General features: G+C 33.6%; 1 protein-coding gene across 14 annotated transcripts in view; it reads right to left on the bottom strand.

Annotated features, from left to right (window-relative positions):
* MIA2 (MIA SH3 domain ER export factor 2) overlaps positions 1-16,080 on the bottom strand; it is a 111,062-nt gene that overhangs the window by 38,777 nt on the left and 56,205 nt on the right. For 8 of the 14 annotated variants that reach the window (XM_033428411.2, XM_049705928.1, XM_049705927.1 and 5 more), the window contains 9 exons: positions 12,637-12,708; positions 11,016-11,042; positions 10,349-10,459; positions 9,612-9,683; positions 8,739-8,843; positions 4,851-4,973; positions 2,851-2,971; positions 1,603-1,649; positions 662-752 (listed from right to left, as the gene is read on the bottom strand). In XM_033428411.2, the coding sequence (XP_033284302.1) occupies positions 662-752; positions 1,603-1,649; positions 2,851-2,971; positions 4,851-4,973; positions 8,739-8,843; positions 9,612-9,683; positions 10,349-10,459; positions 11,016-11,042; positions 12,637-12,708 (769 nt within the window). The remainder of the gene's footprint in view (positions 1-661; positions 753-1,602; positions 1,650-2,850; positions 2,972-4,850; positions 4,974-8,738; positions 8,844-9,611; positions 9,684-10,348; positions 10,460-11,015; positions 11,043-12,636; positions 12,709-16,080) is intronic. The other 6 variants (XM_049705929.1, XM_033428412.2, XM_033428410.2 and 3 more) reach the window with 1 other exon arrangement.

The following is a 16,080-nucleotide window of genomic DNA, read 5'->3' as shown; positions in this document are numbered from 1 at the left end:
TGTTTACTTTAGGGAAAAAACACTATCAGCAAAATAAATAAAAATCTTTTCAATAAAAAAAAACTTCAGTTCTACAGGTCTAACATCATTCCTGTATGTGCTAATACAGTATGCATGTACATTAAAGGAAAAAACTATTCTGTAAAAAGTTCTGTAAAATACAGTAGTACCACTACTAAAAATCAATTTTGCAGTCAACAAAGATTTTTTTTTAACATCTTTATTGGAGTATAACTGCTTTACAATGTTGATAGTTTCTGCTGTATAACAAAGTGAATCATCTATACGTATATATATATCCCCATATCCCCTCTCTCTTGCACCTCCCTCCCACCCTCCCTATCCCACCCCTCTATTAACATTTTTAATTTGCTACTTTTTAACAACTAAAACCATACCATGCGTATGACACTGAAATTCAAAGGTAAGTAGTTTACATGTTTTTTAAAATAATGCCATTAATTTTATATAAATATGGAGAAAATGATATGGCTTTACCAACAACAATAAAACCTCATGACTAACTTTTCAGATAACCGACAAAAGTAAAAGTAAAAAAAAAAAATCAAATTGTATCTCCCCATAATTGATTCAATTAATGTACCATTCTCTATAAGATGTATTTATTTAGAAAAACTTTGTAAGTATGTAGATTACCTACCTGTAAGCTCTTCTTTTGTTTTATCAGCTTCGGATAATTGAGTGTAAATTTGGTTTCTTTCTCCTTCCAGGGTTTTTAAAGAAGCTCTTAACTTCAAAGAATGGGAGAAGGAGAAGGAAGAAAAGCAACATTTATCAATTATACCAAAAAAACAAAAAAATCTCAATACACCATCCCAATCCCTTGAAGCTCTTTTACACTCTGATGAAATTATTGCCTAGACTACACAAACCAACAATGTAGCTTCCATCCTGGAAAGTTAGCAAAGTCATCAATAGCTGTAAATCTCCAAAAAGGAACAGAGAAGATCAGTGACAGATGCTTGAATAGTGGCTATCTGTTTTCAGCACGTAAGATTTTTTTTTCGTTTTTTGTATTTTTGTGTTTTTTTTTCCCCCTGCAGTAGAAGCTTTGGAGTCTTAATGACTGGACCTCCAGGGAAGTCCCAGCACATAAGTGTTGATTAAAGCAGGCTTCAAACTACATTACCAAGACTTCACATAGATCAATAAAGATCAGGATACCACTACTAGGATGAAAAAGGTTAGGGATAAACCACAAGAAAATGAATCTAATACCTACTTCTCAAAATAAGATATTAGGCAATAGAGGATCAGAAAATACTGAGACCAGAGGATGAAGAATGCACAAAGAGGGAAGTATGGGAGAATATATAGTAAACATTCTTAATATATTCCTTATCCAAAGAAATGAGTGTATACCTTGAAAAATTTTATGATAAATTCTAAAAATTAACAATATGAATTTTATAATAACAATAGTTACTATAAAAAAGAAAAAAGCAATTGAAGAAAATTCTGATCACTTCTAAAAATTCTATCACTTCATGGTAACTATAAAATGGACTTTTAAAAGTTACTAGGACATATGGATGTTTATTTCTTTGTCTATATTCTTTACATTTCTGTAGTAATGCAAACCTTAGCAGCATGAATCAGTTTCTTCAAAGCTCCTTTTGGTTGATTATCTATAGTGAAAAACAAAAACATAATAATAAATTGAGAAAACAGTGCAATGCCACAACAGACATTCCAATGATTTTATTAGTTCACTCAACTAGAGCCTTACAATCCCTCTTCTTGCTACAATAAAGAATTTAATATAAGGCAGAACAGCCTCGAACCTGCTCCCAGGAAGCTAAACTAAAAAAGCACTGGAAGTGCCATAGTATCATCTAACAAGGTTCTTCACCACTAACTCCAAGAACAGAGTTATAACAAGGATTTGGTATTCACCTAAATCCAGCCCACCGTCTCAATTATTCTTAGAATCCTTCAGCATACAAAATATGAGTGGAATTGTACTCCAAATTAAAATAACATTAAAAAGCATGAGTTTTCTCATTAGAAAAAGAATTATTTCTTACAAGATAAAACAGAAGTGAAAAAGTATAAACAGAACTATACGTATTTACTTTGAAATGTACTTTTCTTCCAACACATTAATGCTATCATCAAAGAAAATCTTTTAAAAAATCACACCTTCTCCTTAATATTTGTTAATTATACAGGGGATGGAGGGAGAGAAAAGAGAAAGGGCACAAAAGTCAAAAGAACTATCATTGGGGGAAACTGGATGAAGATACATGAGACTTCTCTGTACTGCTTTTACAACTTTCTGTGAGTCTATAATTATGTCAAAACAAAATGTTCTTTTTTTAAGTCAAAGGAATTGGTTTGAAAATACACTAAGTGGCTACAGTGAACCTAACTTTTGCTGAGTTTCCAGACTGCAACCGGCAATGGCAATAAGAATTTGGGATGGCCAAGATTAAAGTACTGTAAACATCTGAACCATCTAAAAAAAGAGGTATCCTGAGGCATTCATTTACATAACACTCGTTTTTCAAACTACTCACCCAGCCATTTGATCAGTTTACAGTACAGGGAAAAACAGGCATGGAAATGATTATGACGCAATGTGAAGAGTGCTGTAATGTACAACATATAAAAAGAACAGAGAGGAAGAAGACTGAAGGTCTATCTGAGAGGCTGAAAAAAGATTTACTGAAAAGGTGTTATCCCAGCCGAAACAACCATAAGGGATAGTGAGAGAGGGACAGAATATTACACAAGTATATAAAGAACATGGTGCACATGGGGAACTAAAAGGAAATACAAGAGCCAGTCATCGTTTTCGGTAAAAGAGGATAAGTCATGACTTAATACCTAAGTGCGCACCATTCCCTGAATCACTCTTCATTTCCAATTCCAAGTTATCATCATCTGTTATGTCTTCTCCAAGCACAGCAGCCCAGTCTTTCATCTTTTGTAAGCGCTCAGTCAGAGACTTGACATTTAGCAACGGGGGGAAAAAAAGAGAGAGGGTAATACCTTATGCTAACAGCTTTACAACTTCTGAATGCATACTTGTAGTCTAAAAATCAATCCACATAGATGACGGTACAGGAGCTCTTATTCTCCACCTGGCATAAAATATGTAAACACTCTCAAAAACTCACATTTATTTACTATTAAACTCTGCAAGTTAAAAATCAAAACTGGTTACTCCTAAATCAAATACAATACTTGATAAGGGCCCATTTTTGCTAAAAGTATCACATGACTATAAAGCAACAAAACATATCTTAACGTGATGTTTCTCACTTGCCATAGTAAGAGTGGACATTAACATGACAGTCAATTTTGTGTGAAGTCAAACAAATCCTCAAGTGAGGTACATGATATATAAAAAAATCACAGATTTCACAGATTCAATTTATTCAAGTAAACAACTAGCTGAGGAGCTCAACTGACATAAAGAAAAGGAAATTATAAAAGAGAATCTGAATTGGAACATTAAAGGTTTTCCAACAGTACTTTTTTGAATTTTCTTAAATAAAGGAAGATTTTCTTAAACCACAGAGAATAAAATAGACTGTCCCACATATTTCTGTGGAAGGACCCACCTAAAAAAACCCATTCTGCTCTACAATTTCCACCCTTCGATCTCCTCCCTCTTGAGTTCCAGGCACAAATATCATGGCCTACAACTTTGAGTAGAGCTTGAGATTAGCATCTCATTCTTGTTCTGTTAGGAAGAGTCCCAAGTTCTTTAGTAGAGTAAGTTTAGGGAAAAAAAATGAAACAACAAAACAAATAAAACAAATTATGAATACAAATCCTAAAGATGGAATCTTAAAAACATCCTTAGTAGCAACATAAATAGCATAAATGTACAGCTTCCAAGATGAAAACATCCATTTCACTGTGTAGATTACAGAATGTTAATTGTACAGCTTATTACTTAGTATTTACACTTGAGTATCTGTTTGCAGTTTGAAAGTATAAGATCTAAAAGGGTAGGCAGGTGGACATATATACACTACCAAATGTAAAATAGATAGCTAGTGGGAAGCAGCCGCATAGCACAGGGAGATCAGCTCGGTGCTTTGTGACCACCTAGAGGGGTGGGATATGGAGGATGGGAGGGAGATGCAAGAGGGAGGAGATATGGGGATATATGTATATGTATAGCTGATTCACCTATATATAATGCAGAAACTAACACACCATTGTAAAGCAACTATACTCCAATAAAGATGTTAAAAAATTAATTAATTAATTAATTAAATTTAATTAAATAAAAGGGTAGGCAGGAAAAAGTGGTAGGAGGGAGAGACAGGGCGTAGGGAAAAAAAAATCAACAAATCCGAATAGTAATATCAACTATTTTATTCCTATTGGAGTCAAATTTCAATTAGATTTACTTAAAGTAGTCCTCTCTGTAAAAAGTACATGTATCAGTTAATCTAGTATTAAAGACATTCACCTAATACACATAACCTCATTTGTCCAGTTTATAAAATTCTTTCCAACCTCTTCTTTTCAACAAAAAAAGATGGCAATCTTAAGATAAAAGGTAAAATCCAATATCCTTTGTCTTTCTTCACTAAATACCCAGGCTAAAATACAAAGGAGAGAAGAAAAAAGGACACAGGGAATATAGATGTATATATACTACAAATCTACAAAGTCTTCAAGGAACATTAGGCAGCAAGGATATCAAAACTGGTACAAATTGGAATGTATGCCCAAAAGTATACTTCCTCAAATTTGGCCAAATAAATTATCAAAATAAAAGCTGCTAAAAACAAAAATTTTCAAATTCCATAAATTAGTATAAAATTCTAGCTTAACTCATTCACTAAACCAGCAGGGTCATTTACCTTCATCTGATTTTCTTTATCACATAGAACTTGTACCACATGTACTTTGGAGTCTTCGAATGTTACTTTCTGTTTATTAAGTTCATTCACTTTTTCTCTCCATTCTTCAGCTTCTTGTAAAAGCTAAAATTCAAATCCCAAATAAAAAGAAAAGCAACTCATATTATCTCATCACACTTATGTGTAGGTACACTTATTTATATATCTAAGGTGTATCATTAATAGAACCTCACAAAAAGGAAAAGCACCTCATTATCTTATCATATGTAGGTGTAGATGCACTTATTTATATACCTAGGTGTACCACAAATAAATATGCAACACAATGTGTTACTGAGAAGGGAGAGAGAAAGGGAGGGGGGGAAGGAGAGAGGAAGGAAAGGAGGAATGGAATGAGGAAAGAAGGGAAGGAAGGAAAGCGGGAAGGAAGGAAGGGCTCCTGTTTTCAAAGAACTTTCAAAACAGGGGTAAGGCAAAATAAGACACTTAAACATTCGTCAACTGATTTACATAATAAACTTATATCAAATAAAAAGGTTTCTAAGACAAGCATATTTGTTAGATTTGGCCATTCCTTATATCCCATATAACATGCCATACCTTACTTGTATTAAAATTTATTTTTTTAATCATGTGCCATTTTGTGGTTAATTAACCTTCAGAATACCATTAATCTAGAACAGGTCAAATTCTGCATAAATAATCTTTTACTGTATATACTTTTACAGGAGAGGAAAGATTTTCTCAACATGAATAAAAGATAAAGATTGTTATAAAAGATAAACTTAACTACATACTGCTTAAAAGCTTTGCAAATCAAAAAATAACAGAAATAAAATTTAAAAACAAGTAACGAGAAAGAAATTCTTATATATACCAAAGCGTTAATAACCTTAACATGCAAAGAGCTCTTAGAAGTCATTAAGAAAAATAGCCCCCCCCCCAAAAATAGAATCAGCAAGCAATTTACAAAAGAATCGGCCTATATATATATATATATATATATATATATATATATATGAAAAAAAAAGGCCAATTTTATTTAGTCTTTAAAACTCTATTCTATCAAATAGTAATTACTGGGTTTCTCTGAAAAACTAAGGCTTCATTAGCATATTCCCTAGCACAAGAAAAACCAATCCTTCTCCATGCATGTATAATAGAATAAGACAACACTGACAGATTAAAAGTAAATAAGAATTGAAGAATGAAAGATTTGGTGATTGGCTGGTCTCTAGTGATTTACTAAAGACACTGCATACACAGCATGCAGTCTTATAAGGTTAAAGAAGGAATGTGTTAGAACATGGAATCAGTGAATACAGAATAGTTTATTTCAAGAACTCTGGTGATTAAAAAGGAATTAGATGAAAGCAGTTATAAAGAGTAAGACAATCTAGGTGAAATTTTTTTTTCAAGGTACAAAAGGTCACTTTTGATTATATTGATAACATAGCAAAATTAACACAGGGTGTACTTTCTCCTGAAATCTACTAAGATGACAGTAAAGAGGTTTAAGGGAAAAAAAGCATAAACCCTCAAGGAAAAAGAGAAAACGTGATGAGGAAAAAGATAATTCTAGAAGTGGAAAGTGGAAAGAGATGGAAGCACAGTAAAAGACCAGACAGAAGTGAAATCTAAGGCAGAAGATGGGAGACTCTAAAAGCAGGTTGACTTGATACAACTCAGAATGGCTTATGATTTGGAGGCACAAGTACTACGGTATATGTGGAATGAAAAGAGGAGGACTACTCAAAAGTCTTTATGAAAAGCAGTTAGAAAATCCCCTAAGTTCTCCCCGCACACATATACACACACTCTAATGCTCAATCCATCCCTCTCCCCCACACACACCACTGTCTTTCACATGCATGCACACATGCACGTGCACAGGCACACTCACACACATACACACACATCTGGCAAGAACCTGGAAGGTTATTCTCTGGAGAGCTAGAATCTGAAACTCTGGGACACCTGACCCAGGTAAAGGTGTAACAAGCTGAAAACATAAAAGCATTAAGCAAAAGTTGACTTACTGAAATGAAGAGTGAGATACCAGCCCTCCTGACCTCACTAAGCTGCTTACCTCACTGCTGGGAAACAGGCTTATACCTCCCAAATGGGAACTATGGAGGAGTCATCCCTGTGGAAAATGGTCTTTGAATACCAACAATCAGGGATCCTCCAATGAAATACCCTAGCCAGATTACCCTATGGAGGGGTCCACAAAAAACACACACAGGGCTTCCAATTAGATTTGGAGAGCTTCACTATTAAATGAGCAGACACCCAAGAACCATCAAATACCTGAAAAAAGAAACTCTTAGATAAAAGACATAGACTAAAACAGAAAATAAAGGAGCTCAAAGGAAACAAGGCAACTCAGGGAAGAACATGTCAAAAAAGAGAAAAAAAACCCCATAATATCCTCAGCAAAGTAAGACACTGCACCCATGAAACCAGAAAAAGGCATAAGCAAAAAAAGAACTCTTACAAGTGAAAAATAGCAGAGAATAAGTGAATGAAAGTTCCACAGACACAAAGAAACCAAAAAAGACATTTTCAATAATTTCATATATCATACAAAATACACCCCAAAAAGTATGAAATAATTTAAGTAAATTTCCCAGAACTGAATCAAGAGCAAGTTTCCAGACTGAGAGTATCCAACAAATGTATAGAAAAAGACCCACACTAAGGCACACCATCATGAAATTTTAGAGAACTGGAAACAATGAAAGATATTAAAATTTTCTACCGGAGAAAAGAGTAGGTCACAAAAAAGGTTCAGTAATCCAAATAGCACTTGACTTCTCAAAAGTAATATGGAAAATGAAGACAATAGAGCAATTATGTCAAAATATCAAGAAAAAAAAATTTCAACCCAGAAGATACCCAACCCAAATGTTAACAGTATGAAAGAAGAAGACAGTCTAAGTCATGAAAGTTTTTTAAAAGTTACCTCCTATACCTTTTCTCAGGAAGCTAATCAAGGGAATTCACCACATAAAAGCACAGGTAGGACACAGGAAATAAAAGATCTAACACAAAAGAAAGACAAGGGAAAGGATGGGGGTGAAGTGAAATCTCAGAACAGCAGAAGTATAACAGACCTAGAGAACAAGTTCCTACTGGACCAGGAGGATGGAAGACCCCAGGAAGGACTGCTTCAAGGAAAAAATGAAATTAATAGATTAACCAAAGCATTTGAACACATAAATATTTACATAATCTCTAAAAGAGATATATATGATTGAACTACAGATGAATTACAGATAGGTATAAAAAGAAGACAATTATTAACTCTAGGGCAAATAAAATGTTGAGTGAAATGGAATATGTAATCAGAGCACACCATGTGTCTCAGCTGTAATATTTAGAAAATCATAAATAATGTAATCATTAAAAAATTTTCCCACTGAAAAATTATAACTATCGGGAGAACAGTTGGAGAGGAAATATATTTGGGTATGTGGCAGTGTATACATATGTGGGGAGGAAGAGGGTAAAAGTTAAATCCTCATTAGATCTGCCACAACAACTGCTTCTGTCTTCAGGGCCCAGACACACAGCAGCAATAACTCACGGTATTCTCTGCCCTCCTTCAGTCTGGCTTTGAAGATTTGTGCTAAATGCTATTTGTTATTATTATTATTAAAATGCTGAGTGCCCGGGCTTACTTTCACTCCTGGGGGAAGAGGGTTCCAGGAATACAGACCTCTGTATCCTATATAAAAGAGACACCATAGGACACACAGGAGATTGTCCTGATCTTGTGGTCTCCAGAAAGAGCCTACTTTTGCCCCTAGCATGGGTCAGTCATGACTATGCCCAGAACGTTTATAATTACATACTCACAAGCTGGAGTCCCTTTACAGTACAAACCTGTTTCTGGCTTTCCTGAAGTTGAGAATTTTCACTCAAAGCCTCTTTTATAGCTACCTTAAGTCTTTCTTCATTCATCTGAAATATTTTGAAGGTTGTTTTGGCCTAAGTAAAATACAACATATTGAGATTACAAGAATTAGTTTAATACAATAGCTCTTTTTTACACACACTCCCTGAAACATGGAATTAAAGTCAAAAACATGCCAATATTAATAGGAGAGACAGCATGCTGTAGCAGAAAAAAAGTCTGGCCTAGACTCAAGGTCTAGTCACTCAAGGTCTAGTTGCTCCGCCACTAACTTGCCACATGACCTTGGACAAATGATTTAACCTCCTGTAACCTTCTATGTACTACGCGGCAAATTCTGTTAACTTTCTACTCTCTGTCTCTCTTACCAGAATTTAAAATCCACAAGAGGGGCTTCCCTGGTGGCGCAGTGGTTGAGAGTCCGCCTGCCGATGCAGGGGGAACAGGTTCGTGCCCCGGTCCGGGAAGATCCCACATGCCGCGGAGCGGCTGGGCCCGTGAGCCATGGCCGCTGAGCCTGCGCGTCCGGAGCCTGTGCTCCGCGACGGGAGAGGCTACAGCAGTGAGAGGCCCGCATACAGCAAAAAAAAAAAAAAAAATCCACAAGAGCCTTTCTATTTTGTCTACTAATATTAAGTGCCAATCACCTTCAACAGTGACCAGTACATAGCAATGGCTCAATAAATACTGTCCAATGAAAAAAATGAACTTTCCTCAGATACCCTGTATTTTTAAAATATATCTGAATTCTATTATTATAGCTTATTCTTTAATTATAAAAGTAATAGTAAAATGTAAGTGATTTTCAAAAGCAACAGAGCTATTAAAGTAATTCAACTTACTTCAGATACTTGTGATTTGAGGGACTTTGATTCATCTTCTAGGGACTGTATCCTTTTTGAAATATCCACCATCTAAAAAGGCAGTATAAATCAATAAACAAGTATATACTAAACTCCTCCAGTTTCCAAGATGCCATATATATTAACTATATTATTAACCTAACACTTTTGCTCCAAAAGTGAGGGTTCAAATTAAGAAACATTCTCAGCCATATGCTTAAAGGGATTTCATACAAAAGTTACATAACAACAGTATTTCAACTCATCTTTAATATTTCGTAACACTTAAGTTATATAGGCACAAAAGAAGTCCACTAGCATCATATCTTACTAAATAATCTCACACACATCAAGATCATCCTTAAGACAGATTTTAAAATAGAAAGACAAATAAAGGAAAGTTAAAGTTCTTAATACAAGTTTTGAGTAATTTAAAAAAATCCACTATGTATGTGACTGTTCAACTTAAATTATTTGTGTGAGCTACTTCCATAGTGCAAATAGAAAATTTCTATAAGAATATGAAAGAAATGTAACATAATAATGGTAACCTCTAACAAATGAAAAGAGCTAGTGGATCTGGAAATTTTTATTCTCCACTTTACAGCCTTCTGTACTCTTTGGATTTCTTTTTTTTTTTTTTTTACAGTGCATGTAATACTTTAACCAAAATCATATCATTTTTTTTAACTCAATAACTTTCTTTTTCCTACAGTTTCCTCAAACACAAGTCTTACCAATTCATCTTGTTCCAAATGTTTAGATTTCTCTTCTTTTAACTCTTTTTCTAGAATGAGTATTTCATCCTCAAGTTCAGATGTGGACCTAGTCAGCTTTTCACAGACTGCCTAAAAGAGGAAGCCAACTTTATAAGACTGACATGGGAATTTTTGGTCAAGATAAATCAGATGAGTGTAATCAAATGCATACACTATAAGTTAAATAAGTCTAATTTATATATTTGTTCATTTTTATAACACTGAAATAACAGCAATACTAGCAGGTATCGCCAATTTTTTCTATAAAGAGACAGAAAGTAAATATTTTAGGCTTGAAGGCCACATAGTTTCTGTCCCAGCTATTCAAGTGATATGCATATGTAGTGAGAAAGCAAAGGCTATATGTAAATGAATGAGCATGGCTGTGTTTCAATAAAATTTTATTTACAATAACAGGTGGAGAGCTCAGAGTGTAGTTTGCCAACTTCTGCTCTAAAGCATTGTAAAAGAAACGATAAGAAAAAACCAAATTTAATATAAATAAATAAAATAAAAAATAAATTCAAAAAACAATCAAGATAATATTCTACACTGAATTAAGACATATTTTCTGTGACCTTTTTAATTTAAAATGATTAGTTGTTGGATTATTCCAATTAGATTTTAAATACTGTAATAAACATACCTCTGATATTTGTGATCCTTCAACAAACTTGTTAAAAAAAACCAAAAGAATCAAAGAATTTAATGCAGGCCAAAATAAAAGTAGCACAAGTACATACGCTATCATACTGGTTAAAAAACTCATTTTTATATATATATATATATATATATATATATATATATATATATATTTCCCCAAATTTGACTATCTGATTATATGAATTCTCTGACTTGAATCAAAATTACTCTATTGTTTTGATTTTATCTATAGATTCAAACATTAATTTTTGTAATTATATCACATTATAGTTTATATTCAACTATGTTTACCAATCTTGAAAATAAACACTATATGTTTAAAAAAATTACTAAAATTAGAGGAAAACTTCTAAAATATTCATTATAAAGTAAAAATTTAGCTAATTTTATGGCCAGATTACATAAATTCAATGCCTGAGAATAAATCGGTGTGTTTTATTTTATCCACAACATCACAAAGCTTGAGTAAATATTTTTGCTACCAGTTTTTGCTGTTTTGTCAGCATACTAAATTCCTTATAAAATTATCTTTTAATCAATCTAATAAATTACTACCATAACAGCAGTTAAAACAGAGGGTCAACAAATAAAATACAACAATTTTAACAAGTTCTTAAGAATATTAATAGGTAACAAATGAAGAAAGAAAAGGTTAAGAAATTCATTTCATTTGGAATTCAATTTATAATTTCCTTTGGACTCTACTAAGAAATTTTGATTCATGATACATATGCTTTCTGATGATTACAGACATCAGTGATTGAGAACCGCCAAGCTGAACTGACTAAACTCGTACAACAAAGGTACAAAGTCCATTGTTTTCTACTTTAATATTAGTATGCTTTTTACAACATTTCCATCTCTAAAGAAATTGCTATTACTTACCCTAATCTGTCGTAGCTTAGCTAAATGACAAATTATCACAGTTTCCTTCCTTACTATTACCTATATCATGCCTCACTCAGGAGAGCTGACTCTTTATCTCTTCCAAACTCCACATTCAGTGGCATCATGTTGGTACCTTGAAATTGGTCAAGGTGGGAGTATTTACACAACAGAACCCAGCAAATGCTACAAACAAAGGCTCCTGCTTTCTAAACAGCCAGTTGTTAAACATTTACCAGCACACCACCGTGTATAACATAAATCTTTGGTCTAATTCTAGTCAGCTCCTAATACATTGGTATGAGGTAAAGGCAAGTACTGCCTCAACTTACATAATTTTTCATTGCCAACTATTCCTAAATTTATGAAAATAAATCCTATTTTTCCTTCCTAGAGCAAACTGAGTCAAAAAAGAAATGGTTACCTTAATACACTTCCCAGGAATGAAGAATCAAGAGCTTCTATATAGCTCTAGGTTACATTGAACTGAATATGCTTCACTCAAAACAAGTTACCAAGAGCTCAAATTTTTAAAATACCTTACGCTACTTACTAATATTCTGTTTCCTATATTTAACTTCTTAAGTTTTAACATCTAGAGATACTCTTTCACATTTCCTTTGAAATGTGAGTTTTGAGAAGATACATGACTTTCAAAATTTATGTTATTTAGTAAGAATCTTCCCCCTAACTTTTATAATTATACTATTTGTTTTTACCTCCAAACTTTGTGCTTCTGTTGACTCCTTCTCAAAGCTGGCATCCTTTAAAGATGACTCTAAGCCTTCATACTAAAAGAAAGCAACAGTGTAAGTAAAAGGGCCGTAAATTTTATTCCAAACTACACCTGCCCTATGACCCACCAATTCCATGAGAAGGAAGAGTAAATCCTCACTGCAGAAAGATAACATTGCCCACAGTTTCAAATTTACCACTATAATTTCTGTTACACTATTACTGATACTCAACATAAAATAATCTGGCATTCAAGAAAACAAGAGCTGACTGAGAACCAAGAGAAAAAAATAAGCAAGAGAGCAGACTCTTGGAGGATTCAGGTAATACAGTTCTCCTTCAGACATTAAAATAAGTAAGCTTGATATGTAAGAGGAACCAAAATAATTAAACCAGAAAAAAAGAACTACAAAAACAGCCACACAAACTTTAGAACTGAAAAAGGAAATAAATGAAATTAAGATGGTTTAAAAGATGATTAGATACAGATGAAGACAATTAGTAAAATGGAAGCTAGATTAGAAGAAAACATCTAGACTGAAGTGTGAAGAAAGAGATAAGAAACCCAGAAAAGAACATAAGAGATACATGGGATATAGTAAAAAACTAAAATACAAGTATTTAAAATTACAGGAAGAGAAAAAAAAGAAAGCAATAACAATATTTGAAAAGGTTATGATCAAGAGTGTTACAAAACTAAAGAAAGTCATTAAGCCACAGATTCTAGAACATCATGAAGCCCAGGGATGATAAATAGAAGAAACCACATCTAGACAACTAGTAACGCTGCTGAAAATCAAAGATAAAGAGAAAATCATAAAAGTAGCCAGATAGTTTCTTATAAAGTTATACAATACCTGCCCTATGACCTACCAATTCTAATACTAGATATTTACAAAAGAGAAATGAAAATATATACCCCACACACACACACAAAAAGATAGAATGATCATAGCAACTTTACTCATAATAGCCAAAAGCTAGAAATAACCATATTAAGTGGTAAATGGATAAAAAAAATTGTGATATGTTGATGTAATGCAAATTTACTTGCAAGTTAAAATAAAAAACTACTAGTATATGCAACAACATAGTGAATCTCAAAAATACAATGCTAACTGAAAAAAGGCAGAAACAAAAGTATGATTTCATTTATACAAACTCTGAAACAGACAAAAACTAATTTATGGTGATAGAAATAAAAACGGTTGCCGGCAGGGGTAGGGGACTGAGTGAAAATGAGCACAAGGGAAATATAAGGGTGATAGAAATGTTTTATGTATTGATGGGAGTGGTAGCTTCATGGGTGAATATACCTGTCAAAATTCACAGAACTGCATATTTAAGAATGTCCTTTTTATTATATGAAAATTATACCTCAATTTTTAAAATTGAAAGAGAAAAAATACAAAACAAGATCACCAAATTGCAATAAAACTTATAGCTGACTTTGACCCACAAACAACATGCCAAGGAAAAAAATCAGTAAAATGAGATGTCCAAAGTGCTTAAAGAAAATAACTGCAACTGCCAACTCAGACTTCTATAAAGAGCATTATACAAAATGGAGAAATAAAGACGTTATCAGACAAACAAAAACTAAGAGAATTTATCAACAGTATATTCCAGAAAAGAAAAGACCAGGAAGTTTCTCTATCCTTCAGGAGGAAGGAAAATCATCCCAGATAGAAGGTGGAAATGAAAGAAAGAATAAAGAACAATGGAAAGAATAAATGTGTGGATAAATTCAAATGAATCTTGACTGTTTCAAAGAATAATAAAATGATTTGGAGGTTTATATAAAGTCAAAATACAGTGCAACAGGGCTTCCCTGGTGGCGCAGTGGTTAAGAATCTGCCTGCCAATGCAGGGGACATGGGTTCGAGCCCTGATCTGGGAAGATCCCACATGCCAGGGAGCAACTAAGCCCGTGTGCCACAACTACTGAGCCTGCGCTCTACAGCCCGTGAGCCACAACTACTGAAGCCCATGTGCCTAGAGCCCATGCTCCGCAACAAGAGAAGCCACCACAATGAGAAGCCCGCGCACCGCAATGAAGAGTAGCCCCCACTTGCAAAAACCAGAGAAAGCCCGAATGCAGCATCAAAGACACAACGCAGCCAAAAATAAAAATAAATTAAATAAATTAATAATGAGAAGAAAAATACATATATATATACTGCAACAGCACTTAAATAAAAGGGGGCAAGTGGAATTAAAGCATTCTAAGATCTTTGCATTATCCAGTAAGTAGCAACAGCACAAATTTATATTAGAATTTAATAAATTAAGGATACATGTTGCAATCTCTAAGGTAACCATTAAAAAAATAAAATCTATAACAAATGCATTGATGTAGAAAATACTGAATTAATAAATGACTATTTCAATCCAGAAGAAAACAAGAGAAGAGAAAAAGCCACATGGGACAGGTGGGTCAAATAGAAAACAAACAGTTAAGATGGTTGATTTGACCCCTAATAAATTAGAAATTACATTAAATGCAAATGAACTAAATAATCTAATTAAAAGATTTTTTTAGACTGATTAACAAAAGCAAAACCCATCTGTAGGCTGTTTCCAAAAGAGACAGCTTAAACAAAAGTATATAATAAGGTTGAAAGTAAAATAATGGGAAAAGATCTACCACGCAAATGTTCACCAAGTGAAAATTGGGATTGTTACACTGTATATCAGACAAAGTCAATTACTACAAATACAAAACAAAAAGACAACCTTCAGAATGTGAGAAAATATCTGCAAACAAAGCAACTAACAAGGGATTAATCTCCAAAATATACAAACAGCTCATGTAGTTCAATTATCAAAAAAAACCAAATAATCCAATCAAAAAATGGGCAGAAGATCTAAATAGAAATTTCTCCAAAAAAAGACATACAGATGGCCAAAAAGCACATGAAAAGATTCTCAACATCACTAATTATCAGAGAAATGCAAATCAAAACCGCAATGAGGTATCACCTCACACTGGTCAGAATGGCCACCATCAAAAAATCTACAAACAATAAATGCTGGAGAGGGTGTGGAGAAAAGGGAACCCTCTACACTGTTGGTGGGAATATAAATTGGTACAGCCACTATGGAGAACAGTATGGAGGTTCTTTAAAAAACTAAAAATAGAACTATGATATGACCCAGCAATCTTACTCCTAGGCATGTACCCGGAGAAAACCATAATTCAAAAAGATACATGCACCCCAATGTTCATTGCAGCACTGTTTACAATACAATAGCCAGGACATGGAAGTAACCTAAATGTCCATCAACAGAGGAATGGATAAAGAAGATGTGGTACATATATACAATGGAATATTACTCAGCCATTAAAAAGAATGAAATAATGCCATTTGCAGCAACATGGATCGACCTAGAGATTGTCATACTGAGTGAAGTAAGTCAGACACAGA

The sequence above is a fragment of the Orcinus orca genome, chromosome 2 (assembly GCF_937001465.1).
Source record: "Orcinus orca chromosome 2, mOrcOrc1.1, whole genome shotgun sequence".
Classification (NCBI taxonomy): domain Eukaryota; kingdom Metazoa; phylum Chordata; class Mammalia; order Artiodactyla; family Delphinidae; genus Orcinus; species Orcinus orca.
This window is presented reverse-complemented; position numbering and strand designations above follow the sequence as displayed.